Consider the following 16,672-nt stretch of genomic DNA (forward strand, 5'->3'; position numbering starts at 1 on the left):
TTTTTTGGTTTTGGTAAAACTGTCAATTTAAAATGGAGAGCCTTATTTATTAGCCTCCTATGGGCCAACATACAGTAGCTGGTCCAATAACAAAAAAAACACCAACAAAAAAAAACCAAACACCAAAACAGGATGAACACAGTAAATTGAAATGTGTGTTCAGTTGATTATTCCCCAGATGCTCATTGGTCTTTTTGAATTTTGAAATAAATACCTTTAGATGTTTTTAATTTCATTCAGTTTGTATTATTTTTCTTTAAATTCAGTGGTCTGCTGATTCAGAAATATTACGTGGCTTTCTGTTGCTGCATCATTAAACAAAACACAGTGTTTTTGTCACAGCTGAATAACTTAAAAACAGTTTTTTTTAGATTAAGTTTTGTTGCAGAATTATTATTCTGGTCTGCTAGAACCTGCATGTTTTGTTGAAGAAAATATTTCTGTAGTGTAAAACTCTTTGAAAAATTTTTGTCAATGTGGAAAAAAGTGTTTGAAAAGTGAAAGCTCAAACTACAGAAATTTGAAGTAATTTTGGCAGAAGGACTGTGCCCTCATTAGAAGTATGTTCTTCTCAGCCTATTGTTTACTAAACAGATTTGGCTAAAGCCTGTTTTTTAAAATCTTGCCTGGACTGACTACTGCCATTTTTCATGCTTGTGGTTTACCTGAGGTTATGTCCGTGGAAACATTTTTGTCTCAGAGAAATAAACAACTCACTCCTTCTTCCGATTCTACTTTCTCTCCTTTGATCAGCATTATAAAAATTCATCATGCATCCAGCAAGACAGAACAGCAGCAGAGGTCACTATTATCTTGCCTGGATGTTATTGACCTTAAGTGAAAACTCAGTTTTGCTGAGAGCATTGGAATGCTAACACGTTAGGCACAGATACTGTTTCTCTTTTCTAAATTTAAAAGGAAAATATACATACTGAAAATATACTAATGTTGTAGAGAGTTGATTCTAAGCCCAGAAAATTAACATCATAGCATAAGCTTTGTCACGTTACATGCATTTTTATTTTTTTAAACCTGTTTTACAGTTTGTGTCCAATTTAATTATTTTATAGTTTGTCATGTACAAATTTTCTTGAGAGAAGCAAATAAATAGCAGGAAGAAACTTGCTTATCAAATGCATAGTGATTATGATTTTTTTTTTTAATGTGAGATTCTGTAAAGCGCTTAGTTTACAGACTTCCTTGTACCTACACTCAGAAATCATCTGTTCTTAGACCAGTTTATAAGGCATATATAAAAACATTACTAATTTCCTACTACATTTTCCATGTGGTATCTCCCTTTGTGGTCTATACTTCAATCATCTAATGATTTTAATGTGCTTAGAAGTTGGTAAAAATTGTGTCAGAATGTCAGGAAAAATAATAAACTGCCCCTTGGAAATGGTATAGATATTTATTTACATTTTTATAAATAAACCCATGAAATAAGTACATTATATTTTAGACTTCTATGCTTTCTGTCTCTCATTTTAATTTTCAAGGATACCTAAAAATCTTTAAAGCTTGCCTGTTGAATATTATTGTATTTTGATGGCATAAGTAAATGCTGTTTTGCAGTCGGGTGTGGATGGACATGCAGCAGTGCTGGTTCAAGGCAGGTGATTTTTAAGATCAGGAATCATGACCTTGCTGTCTAGTGAATAGTTGGTTTGCCTGTTCTAGAGTATACAACTTGATGCTGCTGGTTTTGAAACCTGTAACTAAACTCTGCTTGAGTCTATGGAAGCAGGAGTAGATCTTTAATGTAGTGAAAGGGACAGGATAATTTGTTGTAGAGCAAAGAAGTCTGCATATATGAGAATTACTTAAAAAAAAATAGACTGAAAAAGTGCCACAGAGTATACTTTTCTATGGTAACTAGTGGTTGATCAGAATTTCTTCTTTTCCTAACTCTGGCTTACTGAAGCTAGCTCTGTTTTGAGCAGAAGGTTGGACTAAATGAACTGCAGAGGCCCCAGCCAAACTAAATTATTAATGCGATTCTAGGATTAGCAGGTATTGGTTAATTCTGCTTCAGAGTGTGGATAAATGTAATTCTGTGATTTAGGTTTTTAGGGTTTAAGTAATTAAAAAAAACAAACAATCAAACAAAAACCAGAGAGGAACTGTAATATCCCTTTTTTGCTCATTTTTTTAAACGAAATTATTGTTACTAATATTTCTAAATTTACTTTTTCCACGGCTGCCTTATTATTCATATTTTCCTTTAACCTAAATAAATACATGTTTTTCAGTGGAAATTGTACATACCAGTTGTGAAGGCTTCAAGATTAAGATAGAAGTTTTGATGCGTAAAACCATGCCCCTTGTCACCCTGCCCAATTTATAACAGTTATTTCTATTCGTACTTTCCTAGAAGGATATTTTTGTTGTTTCTTCCTCACCCTTCCTACCCTGAGGACTTCATACCAGTTGTGGAAGTCTTTGGCTAGCAAAGCAAACAATTTAGAATGCTTTGCATTTGTAAAGTGGCTTTTTGCAACTGTAACTATGATGACCGCAGCCATCTTTTCGCTCTAAATGATGTGTTTCTGTTTTGCGATGAAGGTGGTAACAAAAATGTGTAAGGAAAAGAAGTGCAGTAATACTAACATAGGTTTTCAGTTATGTGGACTGATGGAGTCCAATCTGAAAGTCAGAGAAACTATACGTCATGTGAGAAGAAACAGGCTACGAAGCTAAGATAACAAAGCTCTGCAGTTTTTTTAATGGCTGATAATTATTTTCTGTATGGTAGAACTGTATCCCTGCCTGGGCAAACAAATTGGTATGAAAAGTATACGGAATAGATTTAAAAGTACCTATCGAGTGTCCTGCAGTTGTGGGTGAGTTTCTGAATAGAATGGAAGGAGTATAGTACTTCATATATCTGCTAGACGCAGTCTTTGTTTCCCATTTATGGATGTCAGCATATAAGCAACATAATAGCTTGTCTGGACATTTACTGCTGAGAGTGTACTGCCAGCGCTGGGAATTCCGGACATCTTTTCAAGATAAGATAGGCATATGATGCAGTAAAGCTCAAGAGTTCAAGTTAGAACAGATAATTATTTTTTTTAAGAGGTTATTTTCATGTGACTACCTGTATACCCTCTACTTCATACCCACCTCCTTGTAAAGCCTAAATGGAAGATGTTTTCAGACCAGTGTAAATATGTACGTGAATGCCTATGTGTTTCTTCAGCAAATGAAAATATTACAGAGCTTGTTGCTTTTGGAAATCTTTTCAGGTTAGTCTGTTCACACACACATGCATTTAATATTTTGAGCTTTTAAACTTGTTAGCCTTTTTGTCTTTTCTTTCCTGTTCCTTATGCTTACATACCTTTTTTTTTTTTTTTCTTTCCTGTCGGAAGTGGAAGTCAGAAAGTGATGTTCATTAGATGCTTGAAAGACAATATATTACAAGGGGAAGCCATCCATCTACTTAACTGCACAGATTTGAGAATTCCCAGAATTACCTAAATCCTGTGGTAGTGCGATGACACGTACAGGACTTCACAGTACAGTATGCCAACTATTGCTATAAGTAATTAGTTTCATACATTGTACAGGCTGTTCAATTTAAATAGAAGGGGAATACTTACCCCAACAGGTAGATACTAGTATAGTTTGCATGCACACAACTGGGCGATGTTGTCTTACCTCCAGGTTTGATGTAGAAGCAGTTAAGCTGAGTTTCATGCACCAGCTTCCCCTTATACTTCATTTCAGGTTCCCCTGGCTGGTGGCTGGGTAGTGGGTGATACGCTTGCCGGACAAAGGCTTGAAACATTTTAAAATTCCAAGGAACGTTGAAACAGCTGAACCTGAGTATATTTTCTATATATAGTAAAGGTAACTTCCTTTTGGTCAGTTGTTTCTTACTTCAAAGTTATTTTATGTAGTAGCCTTATACAGAAGTTAAAACCTGGATGTTGCTTTACACTACTGACAACTTGGTCTTTTAATCTAGAAACTATTTTCTAGCTCTTTGAAACCTCTGCAGTATCTCTTGTATTATCCTTCCTTTCCTTGCTCTTCACTCCTAATCCTTTTCTTGTCCTTTGTGCCTTATGCTCAGTTGGAGCCTCCTCCTCCTCCTGTGGTTTTTCAGGAAAAATTGGATTGAGAAGTGAAGATAATGAGGGCCATCCACCCGTCAGCTCATCACCTCACCGAGCCATGACGATCTCTGGTTTCTGTATATCAGCACGGACTTCTCTGATAATATCCTCTTGTGTTTGAAAAAAATAGGTTTGTCTAGGAGGGGGTGAACTTCACTCCTGACATAGCCAGAAAACTTCTCTTGGAATGTGAGCTTGCTCACTCGCACTCTTTTATATGTGTGTATATATATAAAAATATTTGTAACCTTCTCTCAAAACATGGAAGATAAATATGTGAGCAAGTATATCCCACAGTGCATATACAAGCTGCTCACTTCTGTCTAATACTGATTTAATACAAGCTCTTGAGTGCCTCATCAGCTCTCTCTTTGTCAAAACAAGCCTTAAATCAGCAGTAAACAATACTTTTCAATTACAGGCGGAAAAAAGAAAGAAACCCTTCTCAAGTATAAGATAGCATACCCTTTAAAGGACAAGGAATGTGTTCTATACAGAAACACGGTGCAACTGCTCCAGTGGAATTTCACTAAGGCTGCAAATGCGGTGTTGCTTTTTCGTCTTAACTGGCGTACAAACTAGCAACAGCATTGGGCTTAATATTTGCTATCTGCTGTGCTTTAATGGTTGCAGCTGCAGCCCAGTTGTTGGCTTTGCAATGCATAGCTTTCTTTAATGAAATGTAATAAAATACAAATTCCTCTTATTATAATGTCTTTTTTTTTTTTTTTTTTTTTTTAAGATTAATTTTAAGACAGTGGTTTTACCTGCTAGCTTCATTATTTTGGATGTATGTACTCCTAGGTCTTTTGGAGCCTGTTTCAGTAATCCTTTTGCATAGCAGAGATATTATTGATATGAATAAAAACAACCAGAGATCTTGTAGCCAAGGGAAGAAAAATGTAAGTGATGTAAGACACACGCTTCAGGTCAGAAGTCAACAATAAATGGACTAGGAAGATTCTTCCTGTGAATCATCTGGTGCTACTCAATGTCGTAGATCGGATATGGATATTCAGTTTGAGCTCCACCAATTCTTTTGTCTCTGTCCCACAAACTGCCTTTCTGTAAAATTTCAGTATATCTTACTTAACAACGTAAGAGCGTTAAATCCTCTACACAGGAATGTGTAGCGTCTCTCAAGAGGTTAATGACAAATCATAGTGATTAGAAAAGGAGAGAAATAACATTGGATTTTTGTGTAAGGTATCATATGCCTGCCTTCAGTGCTTTGCTGCCTTTTTTACGTTGTTGTTGTCATCTCTTTTCTGTTTTTATTCTGGTTTCTCTCACATGAATATTTTGTACATCTGTCTCAAACAGAAAAAATAGAGGTTCAGATTTGCACTGAGAGATTTAAAAGCTGAAGGAGGGGAGAGACTGAGGAAGCAGATGATGACAGATATTTTTTATTCCTGAAGGATTATTCATGAGCTAGTAAAATACTGGTGACTTGTAAAGCAAAATGAAATACACGCTTTTAATTTATCTGTGAAAATAATACAATTGCTGTAATGAAAATCTCCCAATACAAAATTCCAATTTTTTATTTGGATTTAAATATATCACTATATTCAGGGATTCAAAATTGCAGGATACCTCCCAGTGCTCCTATTGTGAAACGTCTAGCTGCTAATATCAAATGAATTTGATAAATGTGTTTTTTTCTGTTGGATTACAGGTTTAAAACAAGGAAATGCTTACTGCTTAAACTGCATTTTCTTGGTGACAAACTTGATCTTAGGAGTACATTCTGTTTCTACTCTGTCCATATACTCACACAGAATGTCTTGTGTGCGAGAAGGCAGAAAAGTCAGTAAACTGCTAATGTTCATAGTAATCTGAACACTAGCATCAGTAGTTAAAAAAGATACACACACCAAAAAAAAAGATACACAAATACATTAAAAAATTACAGCAATCAAAAGGAAAAAGCAGTAATGTAGTTCAAAGAGGTGGTATTTGTATCTTCATGAAACAAACTAAGTTGCAACTTTCACAAGAAAAAAGTAGGTCATAAAATGTATCTTTAACATTTTTTTGATACTTTAAAATTAAATCTAATGATCCCTCAGTTTTCAAGCATGTAAAATTTCAGTGGCCATATGTGAATGATAAAAGGGGCCACAGTGCAACCATACTGAAATATAGCTTGTGAGCGCACTGTAAACCTATTAGTGTTTACCTGTCATTACATGAGAGCAGTGAAAGGCCTTTCTATGCCCATGAAATTGTATTGTATCACTAAAAATGGTATGTACTTAAAAATTTCCAATAGCAACTCTACAGATAAGCAGATATTGTTGAAGGCAATGTAACAGCTGACTGTAAGAGAAGGAATGGCTATACAGTAGTAGAGAAGAACTTTTTAATGTGTTGAATATGACACTAACAGGCTGTGGTAAATCAATAAAAGCAAATACATAAGGTATGCTGTAAATAACTAAGCATTTGAAATTTCAGGAAGAGTAGTTGACTTTGCCCATTTCTATTTTCTATTTTTTTTATTCTTTTCCTAACCATTTCAGAAATAGTGTAGGAAAAATGAAGTAGTTGCTTGCCTCCAAAATGATGGCGTGTACAGAGTATACAAATGCAAAAATACGAAGGTGGTGGTTTTTTTTAAAAATTCTGTAATCTGATGGTGTTTCTCAGGTGTAACTTGTTACAGGAACAAGTGTGTGTGTATACACAAGCAACTTAGATTTTTGCTGTTGCAGGTTAAGAACTTAGTCCAGATCTGCAAATGTATTTCCATTACTTAGGATCTGAAGATATGCAATGAAGAAATGAGAGATGAGATCACAACAGTCAAAAGTAGAAATATCATCTATAGTTAAAGTTGTCCATTTTCCTCATGAAGCCCTTTTTGAAGTTTTTCATTACTGTGTGGGAGTTAAACCATTTGGGGTGACAGCTAATCAGAATTATTATAGTAAAAATTCATGTTTCAAGAAAAAAATAACATAAAATAACATACTATTGAACACCTGTTTGAGGTTAAAATATTCTTTTTCCCTGAAAAAACGGCGTCAGCAGAGGTTGGAAGAGAACTTGACTTTGAACTTTACTATAGTCCTGGAATTAGAGAAGTACTTTGACCTTTGTCAAGTACCTCAGAGATGCACTTTAAAATTAATTGGGAACATATTCTGATATTTGAGTAAATAATAAATGAAAACAATGATGTTCAAGTCCTGATGAGTCCTCTACCAACCGTGTATATCACATGCAGTAAAGCAGGCTTTATCCCCACAGGACTAGAAGCCCAGATACTCCATAAGAATCATAACAGAAGCTGCTACTTTTCTTAACCTGGTGGTAGGCAGTATGGAAATACAGAGAAGGTAAAGTCAGCTTCTCCTTCCTGTTCTTGAAAATAAAAGCAAACTGGTTTTTTGCCTCCAGGCTGGAAAGGCAGTATCATCACCTTCTCCTTGATGGAGGAAGGTTCTCGTTGCTTTTAGCTACAAGGTACAATGTGATGTGCACAGAATCAAAAGCATGGTTTCTAGTTTAACCTCTTCCACTTCTGATAGTATTATGTTAGTGTTAGCTTTTCTGCTCGTAGGATTTACAGATAATTAGCCTAGATTTATGTAATAGCATTTTTGTGTTATGTTCAGATGATTCCTGTAGATCAGGGCCTGGCTTCAATTCAGTGCATTGAAGACATGTTTTACAGTTTGCTTTAAAAGTTAGCAGAGAATATAGATTACTGGTAAGCTAATACTAATAGAGGTAATAGTTTCAGATGTAGAGGAGTTATGTTTCTTTTCCACTAGCCCATCCTCTGATGGAATTTTTTCACAGGAAGGTTGCTTTTGTTGACTCAGGATATTTGGATTTAGTTTTTAGCCTTCCTGCAGACTTTTCCACTCAATTTTTTAAAGTCAGTGTCTGTCATTTTTCTATATCGAAAATGGAACAGTACTTTCTCCCACCCTTTGTTTATCTTAATGCCTCTTCACCTAGCTTTTACACTCCTTGGGTGAGACTGTTTAATCATTTCCATTGCAAAAGACACTGGAGCTCCGGTCTGATGTGGACATTTCAGAAGTCTATTGTGAAATAGTAATGAGAACCACTTGTTGTTTAACAACTTATAAAAAGAACAATAAAGTATTTATTAAGAACAACTTGTTGTTTAAGAACTTGATAGTCTGGCATCTTTGGAATTCCTGCCTTAATATCTGTGTCATCATCATCGTGATTTAAAAAGCAGTTGGAACTGATGCAATGGCAGGGGATATGACTGGAGAACCAGTGGTGGAGGAAAAAAAATAAATGCATTAAACCAGATGGATCATAACATAGATGCTATTCCTGTGTTGTGACTAAAAATTTCTTGTAGCATCAACAGAATGCAATTTTAAGGGAAATCTGGCAAATTCAGTTTGCTTTTGGGCTTGTTACCGAAAAGTAAAGAACCTGCTGATGGCCTCTTACATCTGCTGAACTTTGTGGAAATAAATGGATCAATGGGCTTTAAAATTTCCTACAGTACTAACATAACTTTAGCTATGAGGCTATTTAAGGGGCATTCCAGTGAGCTGATCTTGTTTATGTCTGCTACAGAGTTGATGTTTCTTTCATAAAGAATTTCTGATAAATTGTGGTTAAAAATCTGCCTGAAGTCAGGCTATCACAGTAGAGCAACAGACATGATTTAATAAACAATCCACCATCTCAGAGTTGTCCCTTTTTTTGCCTCGTGAAATATTTGCTGGCTCTATCTGGAATTCTGCAAATTGTTCACCCAGCTTTCATGATTGGTAGAAGATGGCAAGGATATTTCAGGGTTCATCCCATTAACAAAAAATGTTTCTTGTGTTGATTTTTAAGACATAATTCCAGGCACGATTAAACAGATGGTGGTGACGTACTTATTCTTGACTTTGGTAGTGTTGCCAATCAGCATTGCCCACTCTAAAACCATCTGCTTTTGGGGAAAGGGGGGTTGAGAGGCTCTTGCATTTCATTGTGGGGTGTTGTATATTTTCTTGTTATTTTGGGGTGGTTTGGTTTTTTTTATTTAAGAAAGTTGCTTGAACAGTTCCCTCCTCACTTGAGTTTGACTGGTCAAGCTGAAAAACAGCTTTTTTACTCTCCGTGTCTGATCATCAGTTGTGTTTGAAAGAACTTTCAGGCTCCAAACTAGCAAATACCAAAATTACGGCTGCTTGTGCACCCTTTTTTTTTCACTTATGGAATTTTAAATTATGTGATCATAATCTTTTGCAATATTGCTTTTTTCTTGTTGTTTTCAGTGATACTGATCAGTATAATAGCTGACAACTTGTGAATAAGCTCAACTGTTGTATCTTGCTCAAATTAGAAGTATTATTCTTCCCATTTTACAAATTGGGATCCTAGGGCAGAGTAGTTACAATTACAGAGATCAAGTAGATGCAGGGTGTCTGGCTTTAATTACTTGGGCCTAATTTTTCCAATGTATTTATCATTCATATGTTCAAAAACACTTCTTAGAGACTTTGTGATTAAAAGTAACGGGTGGTTTTGGAGGTCATGCACTCAAATCTTACACCCAGGCCTAAGACCTTGAATCAAACACTGGCAAATGAAAAGTACACAGTCAATGACAGCCACTTAAGATGACATTTCACAGCTTAACATATCATTGCATAATCTCTCTGGGGCAGCGTCAGAGATGGAATTCAGCTTTCCAAGATAGTGTGCAGCTGCTTTTGTGTGTTCTTTCCTTTGTTGCAGTCCTCTCTTGCTTTATGCTGCAGAGCAGGATGTAGAGCTTCAACAGGCAAGTCTCCTTCACCACTACTTGAGCCTGAGCACAGTGGAAGGAACATCATATGTTTGTATCTTGTAAATTCGGTGTCATGGACAAAGGGTTCGAGCACAAAATTAACATGGCATACTTTAATTCATGTTTTAAGTCAAGAACTCATCGATTCAAAATTGTTAGTGTGGATATAACCTACTTTGGTTCTTTTTTCACTAGGTCCTGCAAAGTGGAGACCGCAATATTCTAGAAAGTATTAGAAAATGAAATGCAGGTATTGATAGTGTGCTGAAGAGTCAAATATTACATGAATGGTAGACAGCCAAGAGAAGTGATGACCAGCATAAAGGTGTCTGGCTACCTTGTAAGATGCACATAGAGAAACTGCTTTTTAATGTAGCCAAGTGTGGATTTACATATTCAGGAGCAAAAGTCTAGGCCATAGGTGGGGAATAAAGTACCTTAAGAAGCATGATATCAAGAAAAAACCATGGAAGTTGAAGAATATTTTTTTATTTTTACCAGGCTTAAATACTGTATGCAGTCTGTGGAGCAATAGCTTAAAAATAATGTATTGCAGGTACACTGAACCCAAAATTCTGATAAATGGAAACATCTATCCAGAAGACAGAAACCTAATAGCTGGAAGTTGAAGCTAGACAAATGAAGAGTAAAATAAATAATCTAAGAGAAATTTCTTCCTTTTTAATAGGATACTTAGCATAATTATGAAAATTAATAAAAAAATAAATATGAAAATAAGATATTCTTCATCATAATAATAAATAAATACATTTTGGATTTTGAGAGGTTAGAAATTGTCATCTGTAATTCTGGTAGATAACATCTGTCAGCTTTTGCTTATAAATAGTATCGAGTGCTCTAGTGTTGTGAGGACAGGAGATATCCATAGCCAAAAAAATGAAATTGGTAAAGCAGAAGCTGTAGAATAGTCTCTGAAGTCATGATTTAAAGCTTAAATAGTATACTTTATGAAATTCAATCTCTGAGCTATATTAAAGGAGCACCGCAGATTTTGTTAAAATTTTTCAGTTTTGATTTATGAATAGCCTACCTTTTTCAAATTCTAAAAATTCTAAAGACTGATATCCCTTAATATTTAATAATTTCAACCACATTATTTATTTTATTCCTGTTCAATATTAATTGTATCTTGTTGATTTGATAGCTGTATTACATCTTTCTAGTTTTGCGTAATCTTGTTAACAACATCATAACTTTGGTGCCTTCTTTTTTTTTTCTTTAATGTGATCAATTCATTACAAAATCTAATTTGTTTTAGTAAATTACTTTGGAACTTTTGAAAGGGATGAACAGATGTGTACTATCTTGTCAGTATAAAAGTAGCTCTCCTTTTGGGGCTTTTGTTAGCTGCTTTTCATGTAAGTGGCTCAGCTGGTTAGCAGAAGATACTTGACTTCAATTTGTTTTTTCTTTTTCTGTTTTTTTTTCAATAATCTGTTCTTGGTTAACTTTATAGCTCAAGCTGGGCCTAAAAGTGACTTAATTTTTCCTCTTTTGTGTGGCAGTAGAAGAATTTGCTTTGTGCCTCTGCTGTTTAGGGATTCAGTTGTGTCTCCACTGTTTAAATGATTCATTTTTAACATGAACATTTTAGTGAAATTACTACTCTACAGATGATACTTAGGTCAGGATTTCCTTTTTATCTAACAGTCTGATAGAGATGGAAGACGGATTAAAGTAATCTGTTTAGATTTAATCCTGGTAAGATTTTCAGTGTTTTCATGCTGGAAGAAAGCTTGTAGTGAAATTTGTATTGTATGTGTATTTAGTTTTTATTAATGGAGAGTGTGCCAGCTTCCTAGCTTGACAGTTAAAGTTTGTAATTGTGTCAGGTTCTTTTGCTGGTCCTGGCGTTTTGTGTGTTGTCATACACATTAAAAAAAATGGTTTGCCATTTTGTATTTGTCATTAATCAAGAAAGATGGCCATTAATACACATTTTTACTACTATTATTTACAGTTTTGTTCCTTAAATGTAGGTTATAGCAGAATATACTGTGGTGGTATGGATTTATGCAATGGTTACTCCGCATGATGAGCAATCAATCTGAAAACATACATTAGTGTACTTTGATACCTGGTATCTCAGATTTCCACCAAATTACTGCCTTCTCACTGGTCCATTGTTCTCCCATGCATGAAAAAGCTTGGGATATGTTGTCCTGCAAAAACCAGAGTGGCTGTGTCATTATTTCTTAGTGTATTTCTGAAGTGTTCATGTGTTCTGGACAGATGGAAGAAGTGTGGAAGGAAGAAGAGGGGGACTGTCCACTTCTGAATGAATTCACTGCTGAATGGGAGAACTGTAAGCTCTGAAGATGTTGAGTTTTGGTCTTAGCTTGCTTTCAGCGGTGCTTCCTAATCTAGGTTGAAAGTACCATTTAACTGAGGTGTGAAAGTAAATGTGGATGAGTCGATTTGAAGCTCAGGTAACATCTACACTAAAGGTCTCTGGATCTGCAATATCCTGACTTAAAGCTTCAGTTAAGATGAGATGTATTGTTGAGTGGTGGTTTGGTATGGTGGGACAGGCAATAATTAGTGTCCTTATTCTGTGATCTGAAATGGCTGTGCATTTGTTTCACTTATATTTGAACATATTAGTTGTAGTTCTGTAAAATCTGAAATGGTCTTTTGTACTGGTAGTCAGATAGTTTATGTTTTTCACTGAGTTGAGGTAAGCTAGCTTGCTTCTGTTCTTGATTCCACTCTTTCAACTTCTAATGGCCAGAAGCACTGCAGTATTTCTGTGGGACTTTCAGCTTTCAAATTTATTAGATATTCATGAGTAGTCTACAACATGTTTGATCAATCAGCCAAAAGGTGAAGCTGTTCAACCTCCCTTACCTATCGGTGATGCCACCAGCTGTGGCAGACAAAAAAAAATAATTGAGAAGATGGAGCAGATGGCCCAAGTTTCATCAGTACTGTACTGCACTGGAGATTCTATTACAACAAAGAAGAAACTTGATTAAAACAAATTTGACTTGTCTGGAGGTTTTGGTCTGCTTGCTGTATTATTACACTAGGGTAACTTGTAGCATGGACAACACGTTTTCAAAGGTGTTTTTGTCAGAAGGATGTGTAGTTTTGCATAATAGGTCAGTGTTTTGGAACCTTGTGAATCATACACACACTTTTCTACAGGTTTGCAGTTTATTATTGGATGCTTATGGGAATGTTTTAGAATATTAATGTCTCTTTTAAATGCATATTTTAATAACTATGTTACAAAACAGATTTTTTGTGCAGTTCAGACCAGCTCTTATGTTACACTTTTGTAGAACCACTGGCACGTACTGTGTTACTTGGTTTTTTTTAGGTGAATAATAGAAATCATCATCACAGTTTTAAAAAGTTAATCATAAAAAGTCCTGTACATCTTGTAAAAGTTATTTATTGTTTGTCTACAATATGGCTGTTGGTTTATGGGGTTTTTTAAGCCTTTCACCAGTATAATGTATTAGACAGTTGAACCATTTTTGCTATGGAGAAGACAACACATGGCTGAAAAATTGAGGAGGAATGGAGATAAGTATTACACTTGTGCCTTACAAACAGCTGTACATTTTTTTTCCTTTCCAAACATTAACAAAGCCAATTTATACTTCATATGCCATGGTTTTGGTTCTGTGGAATTGAAGAAGTGATTGCTTTTGGATTCTGCTGATAGAAGGAAATATAACATGATCAGGGTCAGTGTTGTGATTGCTTTTAAACAGGTATTTAATCCAGTTATGTGCCTTTCAAGTAAAATCTAGCCCCTGAAGACATGTCTGAAGACATGTTAGGAGTTGCCATTTCTTAGGAAGATTAAGAGAAAACTCTTGCCTGCAGTGTGGTAGGACAGGGAAGGGGGAAGAAACACAGGGACTACCTGTTTGCTAGTGTCATGTAAAACGAATGTGGATGTTGCACAAGGTTGTGGTGATAGAGAGGGAAAGATCCATGTTAAGCCTTTAAGTGCTTCTCCCTTCCTCTTCTCATAGCAGATTTGTGCTCGAGGTTAAAACTAGGATAGTTACCCTGACAAATGTAGACAGATTGTGTTGAGGCTGTAGATTTATTCCCAGGCTGTCTTACCTGGGCTATATAATAACATGGTTGTGAGTGGAAAAAGCTCCCTGTTTATGATGATTGTGGAACCTACACTAACTACAGTTCCAGTACAGCTGTTGCCATCGTGATGGTTTCATTAGTGCTGTATATGTCTGAGAATCTTGAACTACTAGTAAATTTAAATCTCTTGTTGCTGGGCAAAGCTCCAGGTGCTTGCTTTAGTGGAGGTCTGAACCTAGATACCCTGTGGTTGGCTATGGATAGTTACTTCTTTGGCAGTGAAAATAATGGGGAACATTATAGGAAATCTGCAGGGAGGCAGAGGTGCATTCATACTACTCTGACAACTTTGATGATATTTAAGATAGACCTGAATGTTGTTGAAAACTAAACAGATCTTGCTTGCTTACATAATGCATGTCACACTACCCATAGTATGCTAGCCACTGGAGTCTAATGAATATGATATAACAACTGAAAAATATGACAGAGGACAAGGTTTTAAAGAGAAAACCCTCTAGTTTAGTATTCTAAAGAAAAGAATCAAATACCTCTGCCTTTACTGAAGGTTCAAGAGCTTGTAATTTACATCCTTAGAAATATGGCTTTGATCTTTTTTATTTTGGCGGATCTGAGTTGTCATTCCTATGTTTATAGATAGGGAAAACATAAGAAGAAATAAATTTTAAAATTCCTTTACAGGTCACTTTAATATCTACCAGGTAGAATTGCTGTTTGAGAAGATGCTCATAGTTTGTGTTTGATGTGCATTTACAGTGTCCATATATGGGATTTGGTTTTATGATAAGGAAGAATGCCAAAGAATTGCAGAGCTCATGAAAAAGTAAGTGATGGGTAAACGAGACTTTTTGTGCTTTTTTTATGTATGTATTTCTGTACATACATGCACATTACATTACTAGGATGGTCATACCTTTCTACTTTAAACCTGCATTTATAGAGTTTGCTGCAAGTAAAGTTGTCACACCTGCACTTCGTATAATCAGAAGTCACTGTATTGCAATATACTTTTACATAATATGCTGTGCAGCTGTCCAGCTACATCAGTGTGTAACAGTTCATTTGGTTTATTTCCTGATGACTCAGAGATCTGTTTTGAAGAATTGTGTTCTTTGGGGGTTTAGTATATTTTTCAGTTTAGGGAGGTTTTCTTTTGTAATGTTGCTGTTAACCTTTTTTTCCTTATGTCAATGTAAGTGTGAGCTATCATGAAGGCATACTTTAATAACACAGTTTCTGTGGTTTATATCCTGTTTCTACATCATGGCTGAATTCCTGTTCCTCATTTCTTGGCAAAATGTACAAAATTCACTTTGGTTTTGCAATATAAAGCAAGACTTTAATTAGCTTTGAAATCATTACTTTTACATACATAATATTATTTTAGATTTGCTATACAGTCTTTAATTTTGCAATCAAATCAGAGATTAGAATTTCAAGCAGAACTGTATTTTCAGCTGTATTTTAATCTAATCATGGATAGTTTTTTCACTGTCAGTACTTTCTTTTTGTGTCCGGGATGGACAGGGCTCATTCTTCTGCTCTGCCCTCTGACTGGCCTAATGATGGGCTTGTTTGCAGTGATTCGTTTCTTATGACTATATTGTGCAGGTTTTCCTGTTTGTTTGGAGGAGGAAGGAGCTGAAGTCTTACGGGTTTTATCAACATGTGCAATCTAAAGTTTTCAGAGCTATAATGTAGAGGATAGTAAAGGGGCTGGATTGGAACAGGCAGAGATTGGCTATACCAGTTGCCTGTGGTATATAGGGTTGGACATGTCATTGTGTCACAATTCTTTTAAGGGACAGGAGGAAGTATGATGTAGAGCCAGGTCTTTGTCATCCCAAGAAAAGCCATGGGAGGTGGATACAGTCAAGATGACCACATTAGGTACTAACAGAGCACAATACAAAGGCACTGTCAGACCTGTGAATCTCTCCTTTTCAGGTCATCTGTCCCAGTCTGAACAGCTTCTGTAGCCAGAAGCATGCTGAGGAAGTGACATCAGTTTTGATTGCCAAAGTTACAGAATGCCCAAAAGCCCATTTATGTGCCCTGCAGTACAAGCCCAAACAAGGCTTATCCTCGCACAGCTCAGTCCATAGCAAAGTGCTTTAACTCTTCTACTACTATGTTCCAGATAGGATTTGTTATAAAATACTGGATGGGAGGGTAATCATGTTTCCTCAGTATCTCTTTCTAAAGTAATACCTGCTGGTTTTCATTTTGCAGTGACAAAACATTGTGAAACACAGACTGTGACAGTAGTGGGGATTTGTTTAGGCATTTTCGTTGGTTTTGCTGTATATCCTACAGCTCTACAATGAGTCAGTTGTGACCCAAGAAATAATTGATGGGGATGAATTTACAGAAATAAGCAATGGACCCCAAGAAACGCAGGTTTTTGACAGCTGATTTTAGTTAACTAGCTCAAGTTTCAGTCGGTGGTGATTAGGTACTCTCAGACTAGTAATTTACTACAATAAAAACTAGTTTTCAGAGGATTCATGCAATCGTAAACCACGTGTAGTGGTTTATAATAGCAGTGTTTCATATAGATAAAAAACACCCTGTCGTTCAGCCAATTGGCTGCATGTTTTAATTCTCAGCATTCTACAATAATAATAAAACAGCTGGGGCAGGAAATTGGTCATTTGCT

General features: G+C 35.8%; 1 protein-coding gene across 1 annotated transcript in view; it reads left to right on the forward strand.

Moving 5' to 3' along the window:
- DCP1B (decapping mRNA 1B) overlaps positions 1-16,672 on the forward strand; it is a 55,881-nt gene that overhangs the window by 18,507 nt on the left and 20,702 nt on the right. The window contains exon 4 of the mRNA XM_080391552.1: positions 14,770-14,836. Coding sequence (XP_080247678.1) covers positions 14,770-14,836 — 67 coding nt within the window. The remainder of the gene's footprint in view (positions 1-14,769; positions 14,837-16,672) is intronic.

The sequence above is a fragment of the Falco punctatus genome, assembly GCF_963210335.1.
Source record: "Falco punctatus genome assembly, chromosome: 6".
In the NCBI taxonomy this organism is placed as follows: Eukaryota; Metazoa; Chordata; class Aves; order Falconiformes; family Falconidae; genus Falco; species Falco punctatus.